Source organism: Elaeis guineensis, chromosome 4, assembly GCF_000442705.2.
Source record: "Elaeis guineensis isolate ETL-2024a chromosome 4, EG11, whole genome shotgun sequence".
Classification (NCBI taxonomy): domain Eukaryota; kingdom Viridiplantae; phylum Streptophyta; class Magnoliopsida; order Arecales; family Arecaceae; genus Elaeis; species Elaeis guineensis.
The window spans coordinates 14,523,198-14,543,572 of record NC_025996.2 but is presented as its reverse complement, the minus strand read 5'-3'; the positions used below and the strand labels follow the sequence as shown (position 1 = coordinate 14,543,572).

Genomic DNA, 20,375 nt, shown 5'->3' with positions numbered 1-20,375 from the left:
CACCCGATTATTCTCGTTGGGGCTGGTCCTTGGATCACCCAGCACGAAGAAAAGTCCCAGAGAGAAGGAGAAGAAACAAAAAAAAATTGGTTCTTCCATCTATGAATGGACGATGGAAAATAGTGATGAAAAAAAGATCTTTTCTCGAGTTGAAGAATCACCAGCCCTTGGCTTTTGGATGGAAACGAACGACAAAGAAAGTTCGAAAGAGAGAAGGGTGAGGCTCAGTCGGTATAAGCCGACATAGCAAAGCAAAACTAATGATCAGTCGGACAGAGTTCAGAGCCAGCTGAGCAGGACAGAGACCGTAATAGTTAAGAAGATTTCGGATGAACTCCAGAATCGAGAACCAAAGATCAGTCCGAAGGTCTTCACCATAGAATGCAACATGGCCCGGAAGAGGGGAGTTCATCCGACCATCGGAGCCAGGAGCGAAGAGTTGATACTACTCTGGAATATGATACTGCTCCTGGAGCTGTTCAAGATTAAGTTTGGATAGGAAAAAAGCTTCTATTTTTGGATCCGAAGGAGAGTCGTCGGTTGGATTCTCCGACCGACTATCCCAAGAAGAAAAAGCCCTAGCCATAAAGATGGAAAACTAGAGAAGAAAACTCCAAAACGAAAACCCAAAGGAGAGAAGGACCCAAGGAGAAGGGCGAAAAAACTTGATCTGAAAGCCAAAAAAGGGGTGGAGAAGAGACCCTGGAGCTCTGGTACTGGGGCGATCTTCTGACAGAACCTTCTGCGGCAGAGAATGGTGACAAAATGCAAAGTAAAAGTTTGGCTGAAAGCGACTGCATATGTATAGGATCCCTCAACGGTGCAGATGAAATCGATCAAATCTGAATCTCATCAGATGATGATACGTGACAACATCCAGACTGACCATTGATCGGACGGTTCAACGCACCTGCTCCTGATCGTGCCACCTCACCGTTATCCACGTGAACAGCTCCGACCCAATGATATTCGGATACGTGGCCAAGATCTACTAGTTAGAATTAAATCATCCGGCACCGAATTATCTTCCTTAAATGACATCTGGTGTCGAATTATCTTATTGAAATGACAGCTCAATAATGATTTCACAGCTATCGAAACAGCAAAACAGCTGGAGATCTCTCGTATTCCAAAAACTCATAAAGGCCAGCAACTAAGTCGGGACTCGAGGCAAATGTGATGATTTCTTTCGTCGAACGTGATAGACCACGTGATGATATACACGTTGGATCACTTTGGACTTAGGAGTAGGGGGCAACTGTTGGGACAATACAACTGACCCCCGATTTCGACCCTACATCGGCCGAATGAACACATTACGCCGACTCACAATCGGTTGACCGACCGACAGTCGGCTATTATCAACCAATAACAGACAACTCAGTTAACCTTCGATCGAAGATCATCGGCATATCAGAATTACCAACCGATGCTCAATCGGATATTCAGGACTACCGACTTACCACTATTACCGACATATAGTCAGTCTAACTTCTCAACACGCCTAACCATTATAAATGGTTATTGATTACGTATCACAGTTATTAGTGGGCATAAACAACTCATTAACTCCATGATTATGGTTCGATAATTTAGTGCTATAAAAAATGGGACCACGTGCTCGATGATCATATCAAAATATCTATAAAAAGAAGGTAAATGAACAGTATGGAGAAGACAATTCTGAATGAAGATTCTGTCATTTTAAATTTTTTTTATCTACTGTTCATCAACCTCCTCTCTGACTTAAGCATCGGAGGATTTTCGTTAGACACAATTTCGATTTATGAGGATTTCATTTTGCAGATGCTCTTCACTGGCGACGGATGTAATAGGGGATTGATCGCAACACAACACATATCTAATTTAGTTTTTCATGGCTTATTAGAGAAATTGTGATCGTTGGGGACCATAAATCGTGAATTGCTATTAACAAAAAAATTTTTCCATCTTTTTTTGTAAAAAATGAGGGAGTTTCCTTTTTCATAATATAATCGACCAGGTTTACATAACTTGGAATGTGCATAACTTGGGGATTTGGATATACCATAGCTTGCTCTGGTACGATTGAACCAGTACAAAGAGGTTAAACTATTGGGTGGAGGACTGGCCTAGGCTCTTAGACTCGTGGCATTCCTTTATCATCCAATGTGGACTAAGACATGTGGCTTGAGCTCCTCCAATATTTTATGATACCTTGTTATATCCAAATCACTTTCCTTCAAATAAATGGTTGGACGAGTTGGAACCTCGATCCACAAAGAATGTGCTATTGCATATTTATTGCACATTTTGCTATCTCTGGCTTTAGCTCACTTGATATTTCTACAATACTTTGTTTATGTGCCTTCATTTTCCTTCCAACAAATAGACAAGTTGGAGCCTCAACCAACAAAGAATATGCTGTGGCACTTATGCTTCGATGTCAATGTATTCAGATGTCAGAAACTACTGCTCTCTTCTTTCTTAATAATTCAGCCTAATGGGCTACATCTGAAATGCCATGACCTGCTTTGGTCTCAAGTCCTAACCACTAAATCCACTTAAATAGCCTCATAAACAATCCCACCTACAATAATCCGATAATCCTAGAATGTTCGAACCTCATCCGGAAACATGGCCGCCTAAAGGTTGGTTTTTGACCTACTTGTTTCACTAGTAGCTTACCTGTTTGGTGTTTTATTAGATGCTGCGAATGTTACCAAGTTGGTGATGCACAGCATGATCACTGTGCTGAATTGAGTTCAACTAAAGCTGAAATCGGATCGGTTATTGGTATATCCATATTTATATTTATTTTTTTTAATAAATATAAATATAAATATAGATATTATTGGGATATAAAAATTTATATCCATATTTGTTTTAAACTGATGCAGATATAATTCAGATATAAAAAATATAAATATAATTATAGATATAAATTGAATGATTAAAAATATTACTAAATAGATGATAAATCAAGTTATATATATTTTTTAAAATTAATAAGTATTATATAAAATTATATAGGATTACAAGTAAATTAGATATAGTTTCGATAATTATCTATTCATATTTATATCTATTTTTTTATAAATATAAATATATATATATAAATATTAATTAGATTTTTAAATTTTTATATATATTTAAATTAATTTAAATATAAAAATAAATTTGAACAGATATTATTCATATTATTTTCACCTCTAAACTCAAATCTAGTGATGCTGAGGAATTGAAACTATAAACAGAAAACAGCAAATTCCATCAACAAATATTTCACACGTGTACCTTTACCTCGCGGAAGAGGCTGGCTCTCGTCCGCGCGCACGCAGCACGAGAGAAAGACCAAATGATGGCTCTCGTGTAATTCCACGATGAAATAAGTCCATTGTTGACATTGTACATCCCCAAAACACCGTGAAAAAAATGGCGGGAGGCTGGCACGTGCCGTTGCTCGAAATTCCACACGAGCCAAATTCCCGCCTCCCTATCCCTCCTCCCTGGACGACGCCAAGATATACTAATGAAAAACAAAAAAAAAAAAATTGAAGCCAAAACCATCACCTTTTTTTTTTTGTCTTAATCCCCCACCCTCCCCGGAACTCTTCTCTCTCTCGATCTCTCGATCCGCCATGAAAACCTTGGCAAGAAATCAAAAGCCCTAATCCTAGATCATTCGGAGAGCCCAAGTTTCAAAACCCTACAATCACGGCCGCGTTGCCCCTCCGCCCGGCCATGGCAGCTCTTCGCCCTCCGCCGCTGGAGCTCGTCCTGCCGACGGCCGCCCAGATCGAGCGCGCCTGGCACCTCCTCACCGTCCTTGTCCGCCTCGGCCGCCCCGCCCGCCCCGCCGAGCTAGCCTCTCGGTGTGCGCTCTCCCCTTCCCCTTCGCCCGATCTCGTGGAATTTCTCTGCTGGATTCGTGGATCCCCGCTGCTCCTCACGGATGGTGGTTTTGTTACGCTCTCCGAGACGGCGATCACCGCTTTCCAGGAGTTCGTTTCGAGCGCGGTCGGTCCTTTTGTGTCGAGGGTTGCGGTTAGGGTTACGGGGCAGAGGGGAGCGTGGAAAGATTTTTCCTTGACTTATGTGAGGAAGAGGAAGGCGCGGCCTTTGGGGGATAATACAACGGTCCGGGAGCTGAGGGCCAAGAGGAGGCTATTGCTGCCTTCTGGAAGAGGTGCTTATGTGATTAGTGTTATTTTCCTTGTAAAATTGCTGATCTTGCTCTTTATTCTAATCAAATTTGGATTTCTATGCAGATGGGGAAGAATACGTGGAAGGTGAGGGAGACTGCCATCAATTGTTTATGGCAAATGGGAGCCTCAGCATTCCAAAGGAGGTAGCAATTTGAACTCTTGTTTTTATTTATTTTCTCGAAAATTATTTGGTGCAATTACAGTGAGTTTGAATGTGGATTAGTTTGAAAAAGAAGTCACGACATAACTGAAATGGATGTCGCAGTCAAGAACTGCTTTTGATGGACACGTTATGATGGAACTAAGACATAAACAAGCTAACCACTATAAACTAATTGGAATGCTATTCTATATCATTGGTATGTCTATATAAATTATAATAACGTAGTTGGCATATGGAGTGGCTTATTCAAATTTAAACTTTTGGAATGCATGCTTAATGCTTTTGTCTCTTGATCTGGATTATACTTGGTTTCTAATTTAGCTAGGTGATGTATCTTTTGTTCGTTGCTTCTATTTTATTTTTTGCCTTCCAAAAAATATGTGGAAATTAAATTTCAGCTATATATGTTTAAAATTTAAACGTGAATATTTTTGAAATTGGGCGCTTCATACAAAACTATTGTACTCCTGCTTTCAAGTTTGGAATTTATGACCCTAGAGGATGCCTGCTTATGTTGGGAAATCCAAGTTTATTAACTCTGATTGTCCTTTAAAGTTGCACTTCTATTTAAATGTATTTAGCTTTTTTTTTTTAATGAATAATCACATAAATGTTTATTCATCTACTCTCTATTCTATACACTTCTAAATTTTTCTTGCTCTGCAGGTGCATTTTAGTGTTGCTGATATTTTTACCAAAAATGCTCTTTCAATTGGCACATGCGCTTATGGACATAGCTCAAGCATTTTAGACCAGAGGTGTTCTTTGTCTCCATCTATTGTTACCTCTGGTATCCTCTTAAATTTTGAATCTAGAAATATTGAGTATGTAGGAGAATGTGAAACTGAGAAGTTATGCAGGAACACACAGGGCATAGTCAGGAATGAGGAGTTACCAGATTTTCAGGAATCCAAAAATAATTACCATGATATGGATATTAATGCTCATGTTCCTGAAGCAACTACTCTTGAAAAAATCAATATCAGTGAACTGGAAGTGGCAGTTCAACAGGATATAGTGACAGACAAGTCTACCTTACATAAGGAGATTTTAAGAGAAGCAAACCGCTCTCAAGTGACCGCACGATTGCCTGTTATAAATGAATTGAGTTTAACTAGGAACATCATTGTAACTGAGAAGGAACTGAGTGTTCTTCCCACAGAAACAGGAACTCTCTATGGTCTTGCTGCAGGGTTGACAGAGAAAGCAGGAGCCACCAAGGCAATCTCTTGCCTAGGAGAAGATGCTTCACACAGTGCTTCTGCCTTAAGAATAGACCATCAGAATTTCATACCCATTGGTAAGATTCTTCAATCATGCTCATAACATGTAGGTTACTCAGCATTCATGAGTTGGATAAGTTGTGATGATGTATTTCCATCTCTGTTTACAGATCAAACAGCTTCCAAGTTGGAATCATCTGCAATACATCCACGGTCTGATCCTAAAACTATCCATAAACAGAAGAAAAAATCTTTTGTTAGACCAAGGAACATGGGTGGAGTTGGTACAACTGTTGGATTGCAAAGTCTGAATGGAGTATCAGAAAATAGAAAGGAAGGCAACTCTTCTAAACAGGCGCAAGCTAAAAGGGATGGTGAAGGTCTTATCATGAAACAAAAGACGAGGAGAAGCCATAACCAGGTCATGCCTACTAAAGAAAACAGGGTTGATGCTTCTTCAAAAACTCTAAAGGTAAACTCCTTTGAAGTTATAGTTGCATGGCATATATCTGTGTTCTCTAATCCTATTTTATGTGGGAATCTCTTCCTGCAATTATAACTTATTCGCATCTAAATTATCATTTGAGGGTTCAACATGGTTTGCAGTGTCATTCCGAGCCCAAATTACTGCCAGATTTTGAATCTTTTATCATAGAAGAAGAAGAAGGTTCAGGTAACGAATCTATTGGTCTAGTACCTTGCTCTCCCTAGAAGTTCTTTATCCTAAACCTTCCATTACACTCATCATTTAATCTTAAAAAAATATATGCAGGTGGTTATGGCACTGTCTACAGGGCTCGAAGAAATGCGGATGGAAAATATTTGCTGTCAAGTGTATGTAAAAACAGTCAATCTATCTCTTAATCTAATTAATCTTTAATTTAAACTCTTCAGGTTATTTGTTAAAGTGCCAAGTTGTGGAGTTTAGGCTTAAATTCTATAGTTCTCTGAGAAAATTACTGTTAATCTTTTAGCACTTGCTGGTAGGTCAAGTTTAATGTAGTTTTGTAGCTGACTGGCCCTTAATCCATTTTAAAGCATGCATGTGTCATGAGATGAAGAATCTAGTGTTATGATGTGCCATCTCTAATCTTTCCTGTATAGTTTCGCAAACAGTCACTCTGCACGTGAGAAAGTTCAACCAAAATCATGCAGTTGATCAATTGATTTTCTCGTGGACAATTTGCGGTTTGTGTTTGATGATACATAACATGTTTTTGTAAACAACTAAAAAGAGAATTTTTGGCCACAGTTTGCAGGTTTACATTAATCATCAATATAAACTAGACATTTTGAATGCCCCTAAATTTTCTTCTTATTCTGTGTTGGATGAGCCCATTGTGGCAGAATTTCCCGGAAACTCTGCAAAAGTAGTTTTCTTTTAGTTCATTAAGGTAATGTAGAATATCTCTGGCATTTCTGCTACTATTTTTGCAGTCAACAATTCTATTTCATGATATGTAAAATGCCAAAATTGTGAGGCAGTTCTCACAGGTATGAGTCCATTTAGTTTTATCACTGTTTTGCTGATGTTTTTCTCTGTATCAAATTGTTGTTCATGAATTGTACATGATTGGAAACATGGAGGCAAGAGATTGAGATATTAGAGGACGCTTGCATTTATGGAAATTTGATCATGAGGTTCTGAACATTTGCAACAAAGAAGATTGGTGGCGATTTGTGAGACTTTGGGAGTGAACTTGGATTAGCATGGAACCATCGGGAGGGAAGGTATATGAAAACCTAGATGGAAATTGAATAAGAGTTGAAAAGCACTTGTGTTGAGAGGTCCCAGAGTCCCTAATAGGAAAAAATGTGTTTGATTTAGTAAAGCCTTTGATGTTAATTGGTTAAAGGTTATCTTTTAGGGGCATTGTCCTTCCATGTTTAGTCCCACCACCATTTGTCAGGCCCAAATCAAATGGGGCAATATTTATTGCTAGGAAACAGCATGACCTTTTTTTCCTTATAAAGAATTTTGTTTGAAATATCTACTCTAATACCTGATTACTGACATGTCAATTTTTGGCTTCTGATTAGATATGGCTTTGTTTAGCGATGCAACTTGAGGGGCTGTTGGTGTTAAAGAGTGTCACATTATATGGGGTACTAAGTTATGTAAGAGCTCGAGTGGGCCAGAAAAATATCAAATGATAATTAAGCTTGCACAAATTTGTTACATTCATAGACCAAGCAGGTATAAAACTTTAATCAGGCATTTGAGGTGTCCCTGGATCTTTCTCTAGCAGGGAATGTGACCCTAAACATGTTTGTATGTTTGCTCAAGACACATGATTAAGAAATCTCTGAAGTTTTTGATTTATCTTTGGTTGGTCTGATTATTGTGGCATTTTGTGTAAACTGTTTGTAACATTTAATATCATATGGTCTTGCACAATTTTTGTAAAACCAGAACTATTGTTATTCAGTCTTATCTGATAACAGTAAGATTTACTGGTGACCCATGAGTTAGAAGGAAGTGCCTAGTTTTGAAACATGCTTCTTTGCTTGCTCAGGTCCTCATGCAAATTCTCATTCACATCATGTCAACAATGAAATGAAGATGCTGGAGCGATTTGGGTAAGTGTCAAATGTGGAAAGGCGGTCTCTGTGTTTTTTTTTAAAGTTGTCTATTCCTTCTGTCATTTGGAATCCTGGGGTTATCGGTTTAATTTGCAAGCCAATTTGTTTATGCAGAGGCAGGAACTTTGTGATAAAATATGAAGGCTCTTTCAGAAATGGTGACTCTGAGTGCTTTGTTCTAGAGCATGTTGAGCATGACAGACCAGAGGTGACTGCAATGTATTTGCTATTTATATTGTTATTCTCTGTATGTACTCATGCTTTTGATTTTAATTTTAGGTTTTGAAAAAGGAAATAGATGTATTTGAACTCCAGTGGTATGGTTACTGCATGTTCAGAGCCCTTGCAAGCCTGCATAAGCAGGTAAAAAAAAAAAAAAACGAGGCTAAGGTTGCAAATTATTTTGTCTGTGATCTCTTTGGTTTGCATTCTTTCTTACGTCCAGTTTTTCCAGGGTATAGTGCACCGAGATGTCAAACCTGGGAACTTCCTCTTTTCTCGCAAACTCAACAAGGGATATCTCATTGACTTCAACCTAGCATGTGTCAGTGGCATTATGTTCTCTATTCTGCTTCTACTTTCTTTCTTGGGATCAATAGTGTCTTGGTGATCAGACTATAACCATTGGATTTCTTTTCTTTTTCATGTATCCATACAGGATCTGCACCAAAAGTTCTGCAGAAAGAGTAAGTTTGTGCCCCTCTTGCCTTTTTCTTGGTTGTTGTGGAAAATTAGGTTGGCTCTGAAATGTCTTCATTTATTTCATGAAATTTACACCTATATGCGATGTGCAATTATAGAATTATTGGAACATGCCATTTTTTATTTGGAAAGGGAATTTAGTTGGATAGCAACACTAGTATGTGGTCGGGATTACCACATATCTGCTTGCACTACTCACATATTTGTTCTGCTACACTGGTCCCAAAAGTAACATGCCAAGCATTTCCTCATTTTGTTCTAATCAAGGCAAGTTTTTTTTTTCTTTTTTTAGTATGCTTGTTGGACCTTGTGGTTTTGTCAAGGTTTCAGTTACATTTGGAATATCAGATAACTCCCACCTCAAGAATATTAATGGATTTACTACTTCCCTGCCTTTTCCTTTTCCTTCATTTTAATTGTTGAGCGAAATGCATCTAATCTGTTTGTTATGAATCAGTGCTTCCTACGATATGAACTACTATGATGGGAGAATATTTATTATGAAATGCTATTGGAATGAGTTGAGTTCAATGGTCTGACTTCAAGAGCCATTTTCCAAATTCATTAAAAAAAAAAATCCTGGAGATTTGTGGTATATTCCCAGGCAGAGCTTATAGAGCCTGTCATTTTATCTAGAACTAGAACTGTTTTCTTCTGAATTGAGTATTTGAGCTACAATTGGAAGGCATGTTTATTAGATTAGGTTCATGATAGCTTCTTTTTTTTTTTTACTTGCTGATTTATTTTATTTGCACCAACTATGCCAACTTATGTGCCGCTAGTAGCAGCTAACACTTCAACATTTTGTTGATTTGAATAGGCAAAAATGAGGTCAATTTAATTGCAAACTTGGATCCAGCTTCTTTTCCCAATGCAAAGTCCACCTCTTGTAACCAAGCTAAAAGAATTTTAAACAATGCAATTTTGGACAACGTCACTAAGGAAGCAGCTAATGACTCAATGGAACATCCCTTTTCCAAGAACATTAAGAAGAGGCCAAATAAAAGTTCATTGAATGCCTTACCGAAAATTGAAAGCAAAATGTTATATGGAAGCCAAGCTGCTGATGTTTCTGGGATAACATCAACAAAGGATCCAACTAGCACCAGGACTCCCTCTGCGGATAGGTTGAAGCAGCCCATTCCTTGTAAAGGGCGGAAGGAGCTGATAAATTTTCTGCATGAGGCAATGCAAAGTCCCAATCAAAAGGCAGCAACAGTTCCAGCTTCTCAAAGGAAGAGGGTGGCTGCACCTTTGGGCAAAGTGGATAGAACAGTAATAATGCTAACTCCTATGCCTCTGCATTCTGGTGGCAAGGCTGTTGCTGGTGCTGGCATGTTTAAGAACAAAGGTTTTTGATTTTCAATTATGATTTGATGTTTAAATTTTCTGTTATCCAAATGACCTCATGGAATGTTGCCTTTAGGAAGTGGGAAGCATAAGAGAGAAGGGCCCTGTGTTGGAACCAAAGGCTTCCGGGCTCCCGAGGTTAGTCTTTGCTTTCATTTTGCATTGTTTGAATCGCCCTTTTTCCTTTTTAATTTTTTGATTTGATTTCATGCTTGCAGGTCTTGTTCAAGTCTTTTCACCAAGGTTGCAAAGTTGATGTCTGGTCTGCTGGTGTTACATTACTCTACTTGATGATTGGAAGAACACCATTTGGTGGTGATCCTGAACAGTGAGTTTACTTCGAAAGATATTGCAAATGTTTTTCAATATTATGTATTACTAATGTTGCTGTTCTCATAAATAGAAATATAAAGGAAATAGCGAAGTTGAGGGGCAGTGAAGAGCTATGGGAAGTGGCTAAGCTACACAACTGCGAATCCTCATTTCCTTTGGTACCATGTCCTAGAACTTCGCTGTCACAATATTACAAAGGTCTCTTGCGTGATGACATTGCCTTGTTGCAGGAATTGTTTGATGTCCGTTCTCTACAATCCATGGATCTGAGAGAATGGTGTGCAGCTAACACTAGAAGGCTCGAGTTCCTTGATGCAGTTCCTGAATCACTCTTTGATCTCGTAGACAAATGCTTGACAGTGAACCCAAGGAGCAGGATCACTGCAGAGGAAGCTCTGATGCATGACTTCTTTGTTCCATGCCATGAGAGCCTAAGAAAGCAGAGGATGCTGAGAAGGGCAGCTGGCTCAGAGTCTGGAAGCTCATCATTATGAGATGTTTGATTCATCTTGCTAGAATCATGCCCTGCTAACAAGCATGTTGTTACTCTACAAAGAAAGGCTCGGAATATTTTCTTAAACCATCAACGTTTCCTGATATCCGGAATCTTCTTACAATTGTAAAGATTCCACCATGCCTCAGTTGTACATCCTCATCTCAGCAGATTGCCCAGCTCGCTCACTATTGTTGTTTGCTTGTATTAAATTCATGTATTAATTAATAGAAATTCAGCCATGCTAGATCAATGGTCCATGATGTCCTGCAAAAATAAAAAGGTCATCTTACTTTGGATCAAACTTGTACGCTGTGGAGAGGCGATGTATTTTTAAACTGTTGCAAGTTGGTTGTTTGCAGGAAATATGCATTCGCGAGAGTCATGGCTACAAAGCGATGTTCTGATCTTATTTTTGCAAAAAAATAAGTCGTTTGAAAATTTTTTTTTTTTTCCACTTTGAATTTTTTAGACCGTAGTGCACGTTTATTCCCTGGCTCTCAAAGGAAATGTAGTTGATGTAAACATAGGTAAGTGCACATGAAATGGAGGCTGATGCGCATATTTCCACCTGACCTCTTGGAGCTTTCCATTAATCCCATGTTCTCTCTGCATCTGAGTACCACCCAACACCTATACAAAGGATGTCCTTTTTGTTCGCATCAACGTACCCAGTGACACCACCTGGTAACCAAAAGATGGTTGCGTTTTTCTTGCCAAAAAAAAAAAAAAGGATGGTTGCGTTTTGCAAGTCGAGCATCTATTCCTCCCCAAAGTAGACAGGCTCTCTGGCACGCTCCACTTTTTCATGGTCTCTGTGCACTAATGCTAATAAGGCAGGCCACTTTTTTTCAGCTGCTGATTCTTCACTATAAATTTGTGTTATTACTGATTTCAAACGCCTTCCAAGAACCCGTCAGTTCTATTGGTTGGGTTCGTTTACTCTGTCAGGCGGTTTCCAGTCAAACTGCGCATCACCGTAACCGAAAACAATGAGAGCACCTCTCATACCATTACATCAATTCAAACAAAATCTGCACGTGTTAGCGAATATCTATGCTGCTGCTTCTACCATTGGCCGTATGGTATCGAATTTTGTGACAATAAAGTGGAAGAAAACACACAAATCTTTGACAAGCCAGGGTAAAGATTCTTCAGTGATTCTTTCTCAACATTATTAAGAAATGATATCCAATATGGATAGAACGTTTGATTAAGAATAAATCATCAATGCAGAAACTACGGATAAAGCAATTTTGTTAAGCATCAGTCTAAATTTTTCAAATGAGCATGAGGTCTAGAATTTTCAATGCATGTAATCATTGAGAGGAGATACATTAGCATGTTAAAGAGAAAAAGAACTCTTGGAGCCTAATTGAATAATCATGTTGCCACATGTAGCCTTAAGAAGCTCGATGCCTTCGGAAGATTCCATAGGTATAAAATTATTTAATTTATATAATGATTGAAGGATACCAACTTGTAAATTTATTTTCAAAATATGGATTTTTCATATCCATTGGTCGTTACTTAAAATTCTAGCATTAATTTTTTGAAGTATTTTGCTAATATTTCATATTAAACCTTTTAATTACAAATCGGTCCATATAATGTTAGATTTATTTGTAATACAATCTATCTTTTAGCTTTTCATCTTCCATACTAACAATGATCTCTGATTAAATTATTTGGGGATAAGAAATAGCTATCTTGCCCCTAAGAACTCTAAACCAGAGTCCTTGATCCTCCCACCCGACCTCGTCTTGATGCCGTTATCCTGGTACTCTCTTCTTAGCTCTTGCTTTTCTTCATCATAATCTTGGCTTCACCTATTTCTTTCTTTGCCTGAATATTAGAATCTCCGGTGAACAGTCTCATGAGTTCCTCTTAGATCTAGTCTTTTCTTGGAACCCTATCTCTCTCCCTCGTCCATCACTCCTCAACATTAGCTTTCTTTGTACCACCCTTTGTCTTGCCCATACTTGGTAGCTCTCTTCACAGCATCCTTTTGGTCGTCATTTAACTGTCCGATCCTATCTTTCGCCATTAGTTTCTTAGCTACCTTATATTCATCATTTTTGTAAGTTTTGCACTACATGAACTCTTGTTGATTAGATCTACGTTGTCAACTAGCATCTTTTATTAGCCATCACCTACATCAAGATTCTTGATTTTGCTCATATTAATTGTTTAGGCTACCATCCCCATATTGCCCCATTCTGTGAAAAGTGGATGGATGGTGGCATCGATCATACTTGCTAAGAGCCTTCTCACAATGGCAATCATGATGGATCATGTATGACCTAGTGGAAGAGGATGCTTGATCCTGAACGGAGGGAGAGAGTAAGGGATAATTTTTTTACCAAACTATAAAGAAAACAACCATCTGCTCATCCATCACAATTAAGTTAATACCTGGATAATTTTCAAATAAATATAATATATTTAAATCAATTTGCAAATAGAAACAAAGAGATGTTTGATTTATAATATCCATAAAATATAAAATAAGGTGTGTAAATAAAAATTATAAAAATTAATTTTAAAATACTGAATGTTGTATTATGCATCGAGCAAAGCTCTATTGCCTAGCCACATCTATACTAGTTTTTTCTCCATTATTGTGGATAAAAGAATGAACATGAATTCTTTACGGTATGCAGCTGGCACCATAGAATGCTAGCTAGCTGTGGATGGTCCTATCAAGAGATGAGATGGATGATCACCAAACAAGATTATCCATGAGCAAGTATTGTATTATATGTGATGTATATTGTTTAGTGCTTGTCCATTTCTTAGTTTTAAAATATAGTGGATGTTTTTTTTTTTTTATTCGTGACTTGGATATTTTTTGGTTTTTTCTGGCAAAGACTGGAGCGGACAACATCGATCATTTGATCTTTCGATCAGCACACGTAATCGGGCTGATATTAGGAATTGTCCTGTCGACTCCGGGCCACCACACCTGAGTATAATATCCGCCTCCGCTTTATCGGGAGCCACACCAAGAACCTGAAGAGTACACCCACCATAGGTAAACCCAGAGCACGTACAAACACACTAACCTCATACCCTATGCCTCCATTTCCCCAACTCCATTTCTCTCCAACGCGTAGCGAGAAGGCAAGAAAATAGCTTGCAAGCAACGCCACCATCGGTGAGCGGACCCCTCACGGCCTTACCAACACCGCCGTGTCCCTCCTCCACAGATAACTTCTCTCCCACGCCGTCGAGAGGCCATCATGCCCTCCGTCTTAACCTCGCCCTCTCCGCCTTCGCTCGCTTTCGTCTTTTGTTCCCTCTCCCACGCCCCAAGAACCCTCCCGTTAAAACCCTCTTTCTTTCTTCGCAATTCCAAACCCTTATCTTCTTTCCCCTCTTCCTCTCCGTCACCCCCTTCGTCGACGCGGCCGATGAGTTGGCTCGGGAAGCTAGGGTTAGGGTTCGGGAGCCGGAGCGGGATCTCGACCGAGGCGTCGTCTGCGATCGCGCAGGGACCGGACGACGACGTGCCGGCGCCGGGGCAGGAGTTCGCGCAGTTTGCGGCCGGGTGCTTCTGGGGGGTGGAGCTGGCGTTCCAGAGGGTGCCCGGGGCTATCAAGACCGAGGTCGGATACAGCCAGGGGAATCTCCACGAGCCCACGTATGAGGATGTGTGCACCGGCGCCACCAACCACGCTGAGGTCGTCCGGGTGCAGTACAATCCCCAGGAGTGCAAATATGAGGACTTGCTTGAGGTGTTCTGGGCACGCCATGATCCCACCAGCCTCAATCGCCAGGTAAAGATTCGATTTTTGATGGGCTTGATTGCTATTCCTGTTTCTGTTGGAACAAAATCGATTGTGTTGGTTTGGTAAGTTTTTATTTAATTTTTGCTGATAAAAATCGATTTTTACTGGAGATCCGGAAGGTTTATTGCCCTATGAGTGATTTCTGATGGGTGCAATTGCTGTTGCTATTTTATGCTGAAAAAGATATTGAGTTTTGGATAGTTTGATAGACTTTGGAATTCGCATGATCATTCTGTAAAATTACTTTTGGGAACGAGCTATTTTAATGCTAGTTGCACAAAGTGTTAGATTATGAGCCGTTACATACGGAACTGGGAATTTAGTGCACATATGCTTTTCTAGCGCAAGAACGGAACCAGGAATTTTTTGCGAGGGAGGCCTAAATATATTCTTATAAGAGTGAAATTTAGTATCACTGGAAAGCAACACGCACACATACGAGAGCTATATTTTGCCTTGGTCTTCAACATCATGCAATAAAATAAATACTTCAGTCAATATGTATAGTATCATGATATAATTTTATTGATGCTAACAACTAGAAGAAAATAGGATGTATAAAAAAAAGTATCTTGGATTCCTTAAAGCGAGAGCAAAAAAATTGAAAAGGATAAGAGTATGCGATTTGCATTTTGCCTTGACTTTTAACATCATCGGATAAACTGTAAACTTTGATTATATATAACAATATGGTGGCATTTTAAATTGTTAATGACAAGAAGAATTACCTGCATATCTTTATTTTGGATAAGAAAAGATATGTCAATCATCTTGTAGTACTTGTTCCCGTTCTTCTTCTTCTTCTTCTTCGGTTGGAGAGAGAGAGAGAGAGAGAGAGAGAGAGATTTATGGAGATTTTTAAAAAACTTCATTTAAGCTAAACCCCTAAAATTGTGTTTTGATTAAGAGGAAACAAAACACACTATTATGATTTCTTGTCGGTCCTATTTATACTTTCCATCACTTGTGATTTATATAACCTGATAAAGTTACTTCTGTTTAACACAAATCTCTTGTTTCTATACTTCAGAGATAATATTTTTAAAAAAAAAAAAAAAACTTTTATCAGGAATATATATGGTAAGAGGGGTCTCTCATGGATCAGGGAGAAAGAGTGGAGAAAACATGAGAGGAGAGGAATTCTAAGTATTGGTTATGTGAGAGAGTAAGGGAAAATTTAGATAAATTTTGTTTATTTATTTATTTCAATATATTGTTATATTCCATGAATATAGGAAGGAGAGGAGCCAGTCATAACTGAGATTTATGGAGGCTGATTGACTTCTGAGGGAAATTATAGGGATGCCATAGTCTATTAAAACAATTTTTTTTTTTTTTTTGTGGGTGGGTGGTGGGGGGACTTGCCTGACAAAGGAATTCATGTGGAACGTGTGAGAATTGTGGCCCCTCCCAATCCCCTAGTTTTGCCTCTAGGTCTAATCAATTTGGAGCCCTAGTCTGGGTTGTCCGTATATGGGCACATAAAGTGTTGCAACTAAGTCGTATAACCTTTTATTTTTGTGGCAAATATGTGTGTGATCTGGACGTATAAAATGGAGAGCATAAGAAACTTTTTTGAGGCATGGATTTCATAGGAAGACTTACAAGAGGAAGCCAAGGGACAAGAAGAGTTTATGACCTTCTTGAGAGGATTGTAGCATTGTGGCTGCAAGATTAGTCTTCTTGCGTTTGTGAGCTAGTGAGGTGAGGTAGATGAGTTTGAAACATTTTGTATGACTTTTCATGTGATTTGTTGAAAATTGCTTAAGGTATTCTTTATAATCTTTGACCATTGGATGCTTAGCACTGGCTACTCTCTGACTCATGACATGTTAGGGACCATGAAGCATGAACAAAGAGCCAGTTCTCTTGCTTGTTGTTCCGAAATTTTAAGATGTAAGCAAGCTGAAAATTCTTAATATGGGTCTTGATCCATTTGTTTTAAGGGATAAGTTGGTGTATAACATCTAAAAAGTTGATGTAAACATAAAGACAGCAGTGGTGGGTATGACTGAAAGACAGATAAGGAAGCATGCATTTGAGCATCTCAAAGCCCATGGTTAGGGAACCCAAAGTCTATACCAGTTGATGGCCGTGTATGGCTAGATAGAGGATATATGGCTTTCTGGATCTCCTTGGCAAACAAAGCACATAATTGTAACTGTCATTGTCCATTAACATTCTAACCATCCTGTACCATTTCGTGGGCTTGTCTAGCTGGACCCCCAAAGGGAGACTCTGACCCTCATCTTTATGAGTGGCACGGCCTCACCTTCCTTTTATCAAAGGACCATCTGATGCTCCAACAGCTAATGCATCAGTCCGTATGCCTGCCCCAGCTTCTGCGTCGTGAAGTAATGCTATGAAGATAGTCACATGAGGGCAGAAAAGCATGTTTAGATCATTCCACTTATGTGGGGATCACTTCTTCCATTTTGAAAAGAGTGTAGGCTTGTTCTGCTGAATCCTACTCTTAATCGGTCGCTTCCTTCTGTTTTGGAAAAAGGTAAAAAGCCCCTCTCTTCAGTCTTTTGCCACTCCACTAAGCCATTACGAAATAGTAACCAATCAATGTCTAAAGTATTTTTAATGCTTTCTCAGTCAGGATTGATGGGGAAATGCTGCTTATTATCTATAATTTCTTTACCAAAAATTCTTGAAATTTTCCTGATTACAGAGCTCTCTTATTTTGGACTGTTTATTTTCCAATTACCAAACATTGCATTTTATTAAAGTGCAAGGAAGGAAAAACATGCAGCTTCTTTGGACAACTAAAGCTGAAAATGAAAACTTCAGAACTGGAAACATCATTTAAGTTGATTAGAAGATAAGGAAAGAGGGTCCCATGCCCTTGGTGATAATTTTGCACATGGGATGGTTCACCTCGTCTGAACTATGAAGTTGTGCCTTTCGTTCATGAAAGCTCCAAATTCTAGGACTTTGTAAATAATAAACGTATAATCATCTTGTAGCAGAAGTTTGTGGATGAAAGATTGGTTGCAAATATGAGTTATCTAAAAGGTTGCTTGAATCTAATGCCCTGGTCTTACTAACATCTGCAATCCAGTTCCTAAACATTGGCCCTTGATGGCTGCATGCAGGGAAATGATGTTGGTACCCAGTACCGTTCTGGAATATATTTTTATACACCAGAGCAGGAAAAAGCTGCCAGGGAATCTCTTGAGAAACACCAGAAGGTCTTGAACAGGAAGATTGTGACAGAAATCCTTCCCGCAAAAAAATTCTACAGGGCAGAGGAATACCATCAGCAGTACCTTGAGAAAGGTGGTCGCTTTGGTTTTAAACAGTCTGCAGTAAAAGGCTGTAATGACCCTATTCGGTGCTATGGTTAAAAGGTACCACAAGCACCATCTAGTAGTGCAATTGCTGGTTGTTTTTAGCAAGTGAGACCTATCAAAGGTTATGTTTCATATATTATTATTCCGACTGCCTATAGATTATGTCCTCTTAATGTATTTTTAGCTTTTGAACATATGCAGCCTGTACTTATCCATGGACATGCATTGTGTTTCTGCTTATATCTTCGTAGAGAAGAAAAAAAAAAGGAGAAACTGTTTATATAGCATGATTCTGTACTACAGTGACACCTTCGAAAGGGAAGCCTGGGAAGGTTGTCTTATCAAAATCTACTTATATCAGTTAGAATTTTTGATCCACCAGTCCCAACCATAAATTTTGGTTTGCATGGTGGGAGCTGAAAAATTACAAGTAGAAAGCTTGTATTGGTCTCAACTTTTGGTGGACCCAGTGCCCCATTTGTTGAAAGAGTTACGTTTAAGGTGCCATTGGCACAAGTTTCTATTATTTTTCAAAATTTTCAATAATAAAATATATATATATTTTATTTTTGAAAATATAAATATATTTAGCATCGGTCGAGATGGTGATAGTAGCATTGAAGGTGGTGGTGATGTTAGTGGTAGGGTTTGCAGTGACATGGTAGAGATGGCAGTAATGATAATGATGGTGTTGCGGAGGTGATAGTAGTAAGTGTTTTATTGCTAGTTATGGCACTAGTGGGGTAGTGGGTGTTGTGATAACAGTAACGGTGGTGATGATGGCAATAGTAAAATGGTTGTGAAGATGATAATGGTGGTGGCGATGGCAATAGTAAAATGGTTGCGGAGATGGTGTGGTTTGTCGTGGTAAAAAACATGAATTCTTCTTTTGAAAATATTAAAAGTAAAGATTATTTTTTTTACTTTCATTTTTTCTATAAATAATGAAAAACAATAGATTAAAATAAAAATAATAACATCAAATATGTTATTGTCCCTCGCTTTTTGTATTTTTTAATAATTGTAAATAAGAAATAAAAATAATGCCAAACAAGCTCCAATTTTTGAAAAATAATGAACTATTCAAAATTAATGATGGATCATCTAAATCAAAAATCTGTCATTGAAAATAATATTAAAAAAGTCTAGTAATCAAAATTTCTGTATTCTGATAGTTTCTAATTAGGCAACAAGTTGATGTGAAAATGGGCAATTTTAATAGCATGGGATTATATTTTATTGCAATTTCATATTAAAACTTAGCAACTCCTAGAATAATTGTGTTTTAGGATGTGTACAGTTTAATAAAGGGGACTTTCAATTTGTATGCTCTTTTATTTGTTGTAGTGCATAGTTTAATTGGTACCATTCATTTTTTCATCTATCTGATGCACAGGCTAGAGAGTATTTAATAGAACTTTAGTTTTTAAGTGTCACTAGCTTATAACCTCATGCGATGCATGTGATGCAATTTTTATTATCGATGATAAAATTGGAGCTCTTGATTATGATGTCCTACATATTCACTATCTTTTTTTATTTGTAATAAAATTATACACAAAAGAATCAAAGGATAACAACGATTTTAATATTGGTATACATAATCATTAACATCATAGCTATTGTTAGTATTATCTATTTTATAGTAGGAGGATATACATGCACCTCATTGATAACTAAAATCTATAGTAGTCGATCAAAGTGTTCAAGCTATCAGCTTCGATGTAAAAATCTTTACTTGTCATAGAAAGCAAAGCTAGCTGTTACGCCATCTACATGAAATGAAATATTATAGTATTGCTCATTAATATACATAAACATCATATAAGAAAGGGGAGAAAAATAAAATTAAACTCTATTATTCCTGATCTATCGATTAAAATTAAAATTTTAATTTCATTGACTACAACGTATTACTAAGACTATTGGAGTTTTTTAATATTTCTTCTTCTAAAATAAAGAAGAAATAGTGTTAACTTGTTACCGTAACCCATTCTTTATATTACCAAAAGTAGGGCCATCTTGTCAGTGTGAGAGGGTTGAATTGCATATGGTACCAAAGGAAAGAAGAATAATCGAGTCCCATCTTGTTTGATTACGTTCCAACTAATAGGATCCTTGCCACATCTCACAAGCATTTAATCAAAAATGTATTCTTCATTAACATCATGCTTCTATCTAGAAACCAATCAGAACCTGAGAAATCACTTCGATCTCCGTCAGGTGCTCTCCTTCTCCACAGATTTTTAGA

General features: G+C 38.1%; 2 protein-coding genes across 2 annotated transcripts; both read left to right on the top strand.

Annotated features, from left to right (window-relative positions):
* The first annotated feature begins 3,246 nt into the window (after nucleotides 1-3,246).
* LOC105043880 (uncharacterized) lies at nucleotides 3,247-11,428 on the top strand. The gene is given in 18 exon segments (XM_010921606.4): nucleotides 3,247-4,168; nucleotides 4,251-4,330; nucleotides 5,017-5,108; nucleotides 5,211-5,650; nucleotides 5,744-6,045; nucleotides 6,180-6,246; nucleotides 6,346-6,390; nucleotides 6,393-6,407; nucleotides 8,090-8,153; nucleotides 8,271-8,364; nucleotides 8,436-8,519; nucleotides 8,611-8,700; nucleotides 8,815-8,842; nucleotides 9,679-10,209; nucleotides 10,285-10,346; nucleotides 10,427-10,536; nucleotides 10,612-10,699; nucleotides 10,772-11,428. Coding segments are annotated over 18 exon segments (2,901 nt in total). The 5' UTR covers nucleotides 3,247-3,723; the 3' UTR covers nucleotides 11,036-11,428.
* Nucleotides 11,429-14,075: 2,647 nt separating this feature from the next.
* On the top strand, nucleotides 14,076-18,500 carry LOC105043763 (peptide methionine sulfoxide reductase A1). The gene is made up of 2 exons (XM_010921451.4): nucleotides 14,076-14,813; nucleotides 17,927-18,500. The coding sequence occupies exons 1-2, from the start codon at nucleotides 14,277-14,279 to the stop codon at nucleotides 18,176-18,178; spliced, it is 789 nt and encodes a 262-aa protein (XP_010919753.1). The 5' UTR covers nucleotides 14,076-14,276; the 3' UTR covers nucleotides 18,179-18,500.
* The last annotated feature ends 1,875 nt before the right edge of the window (nucleotides 18,501-20,375 follow it).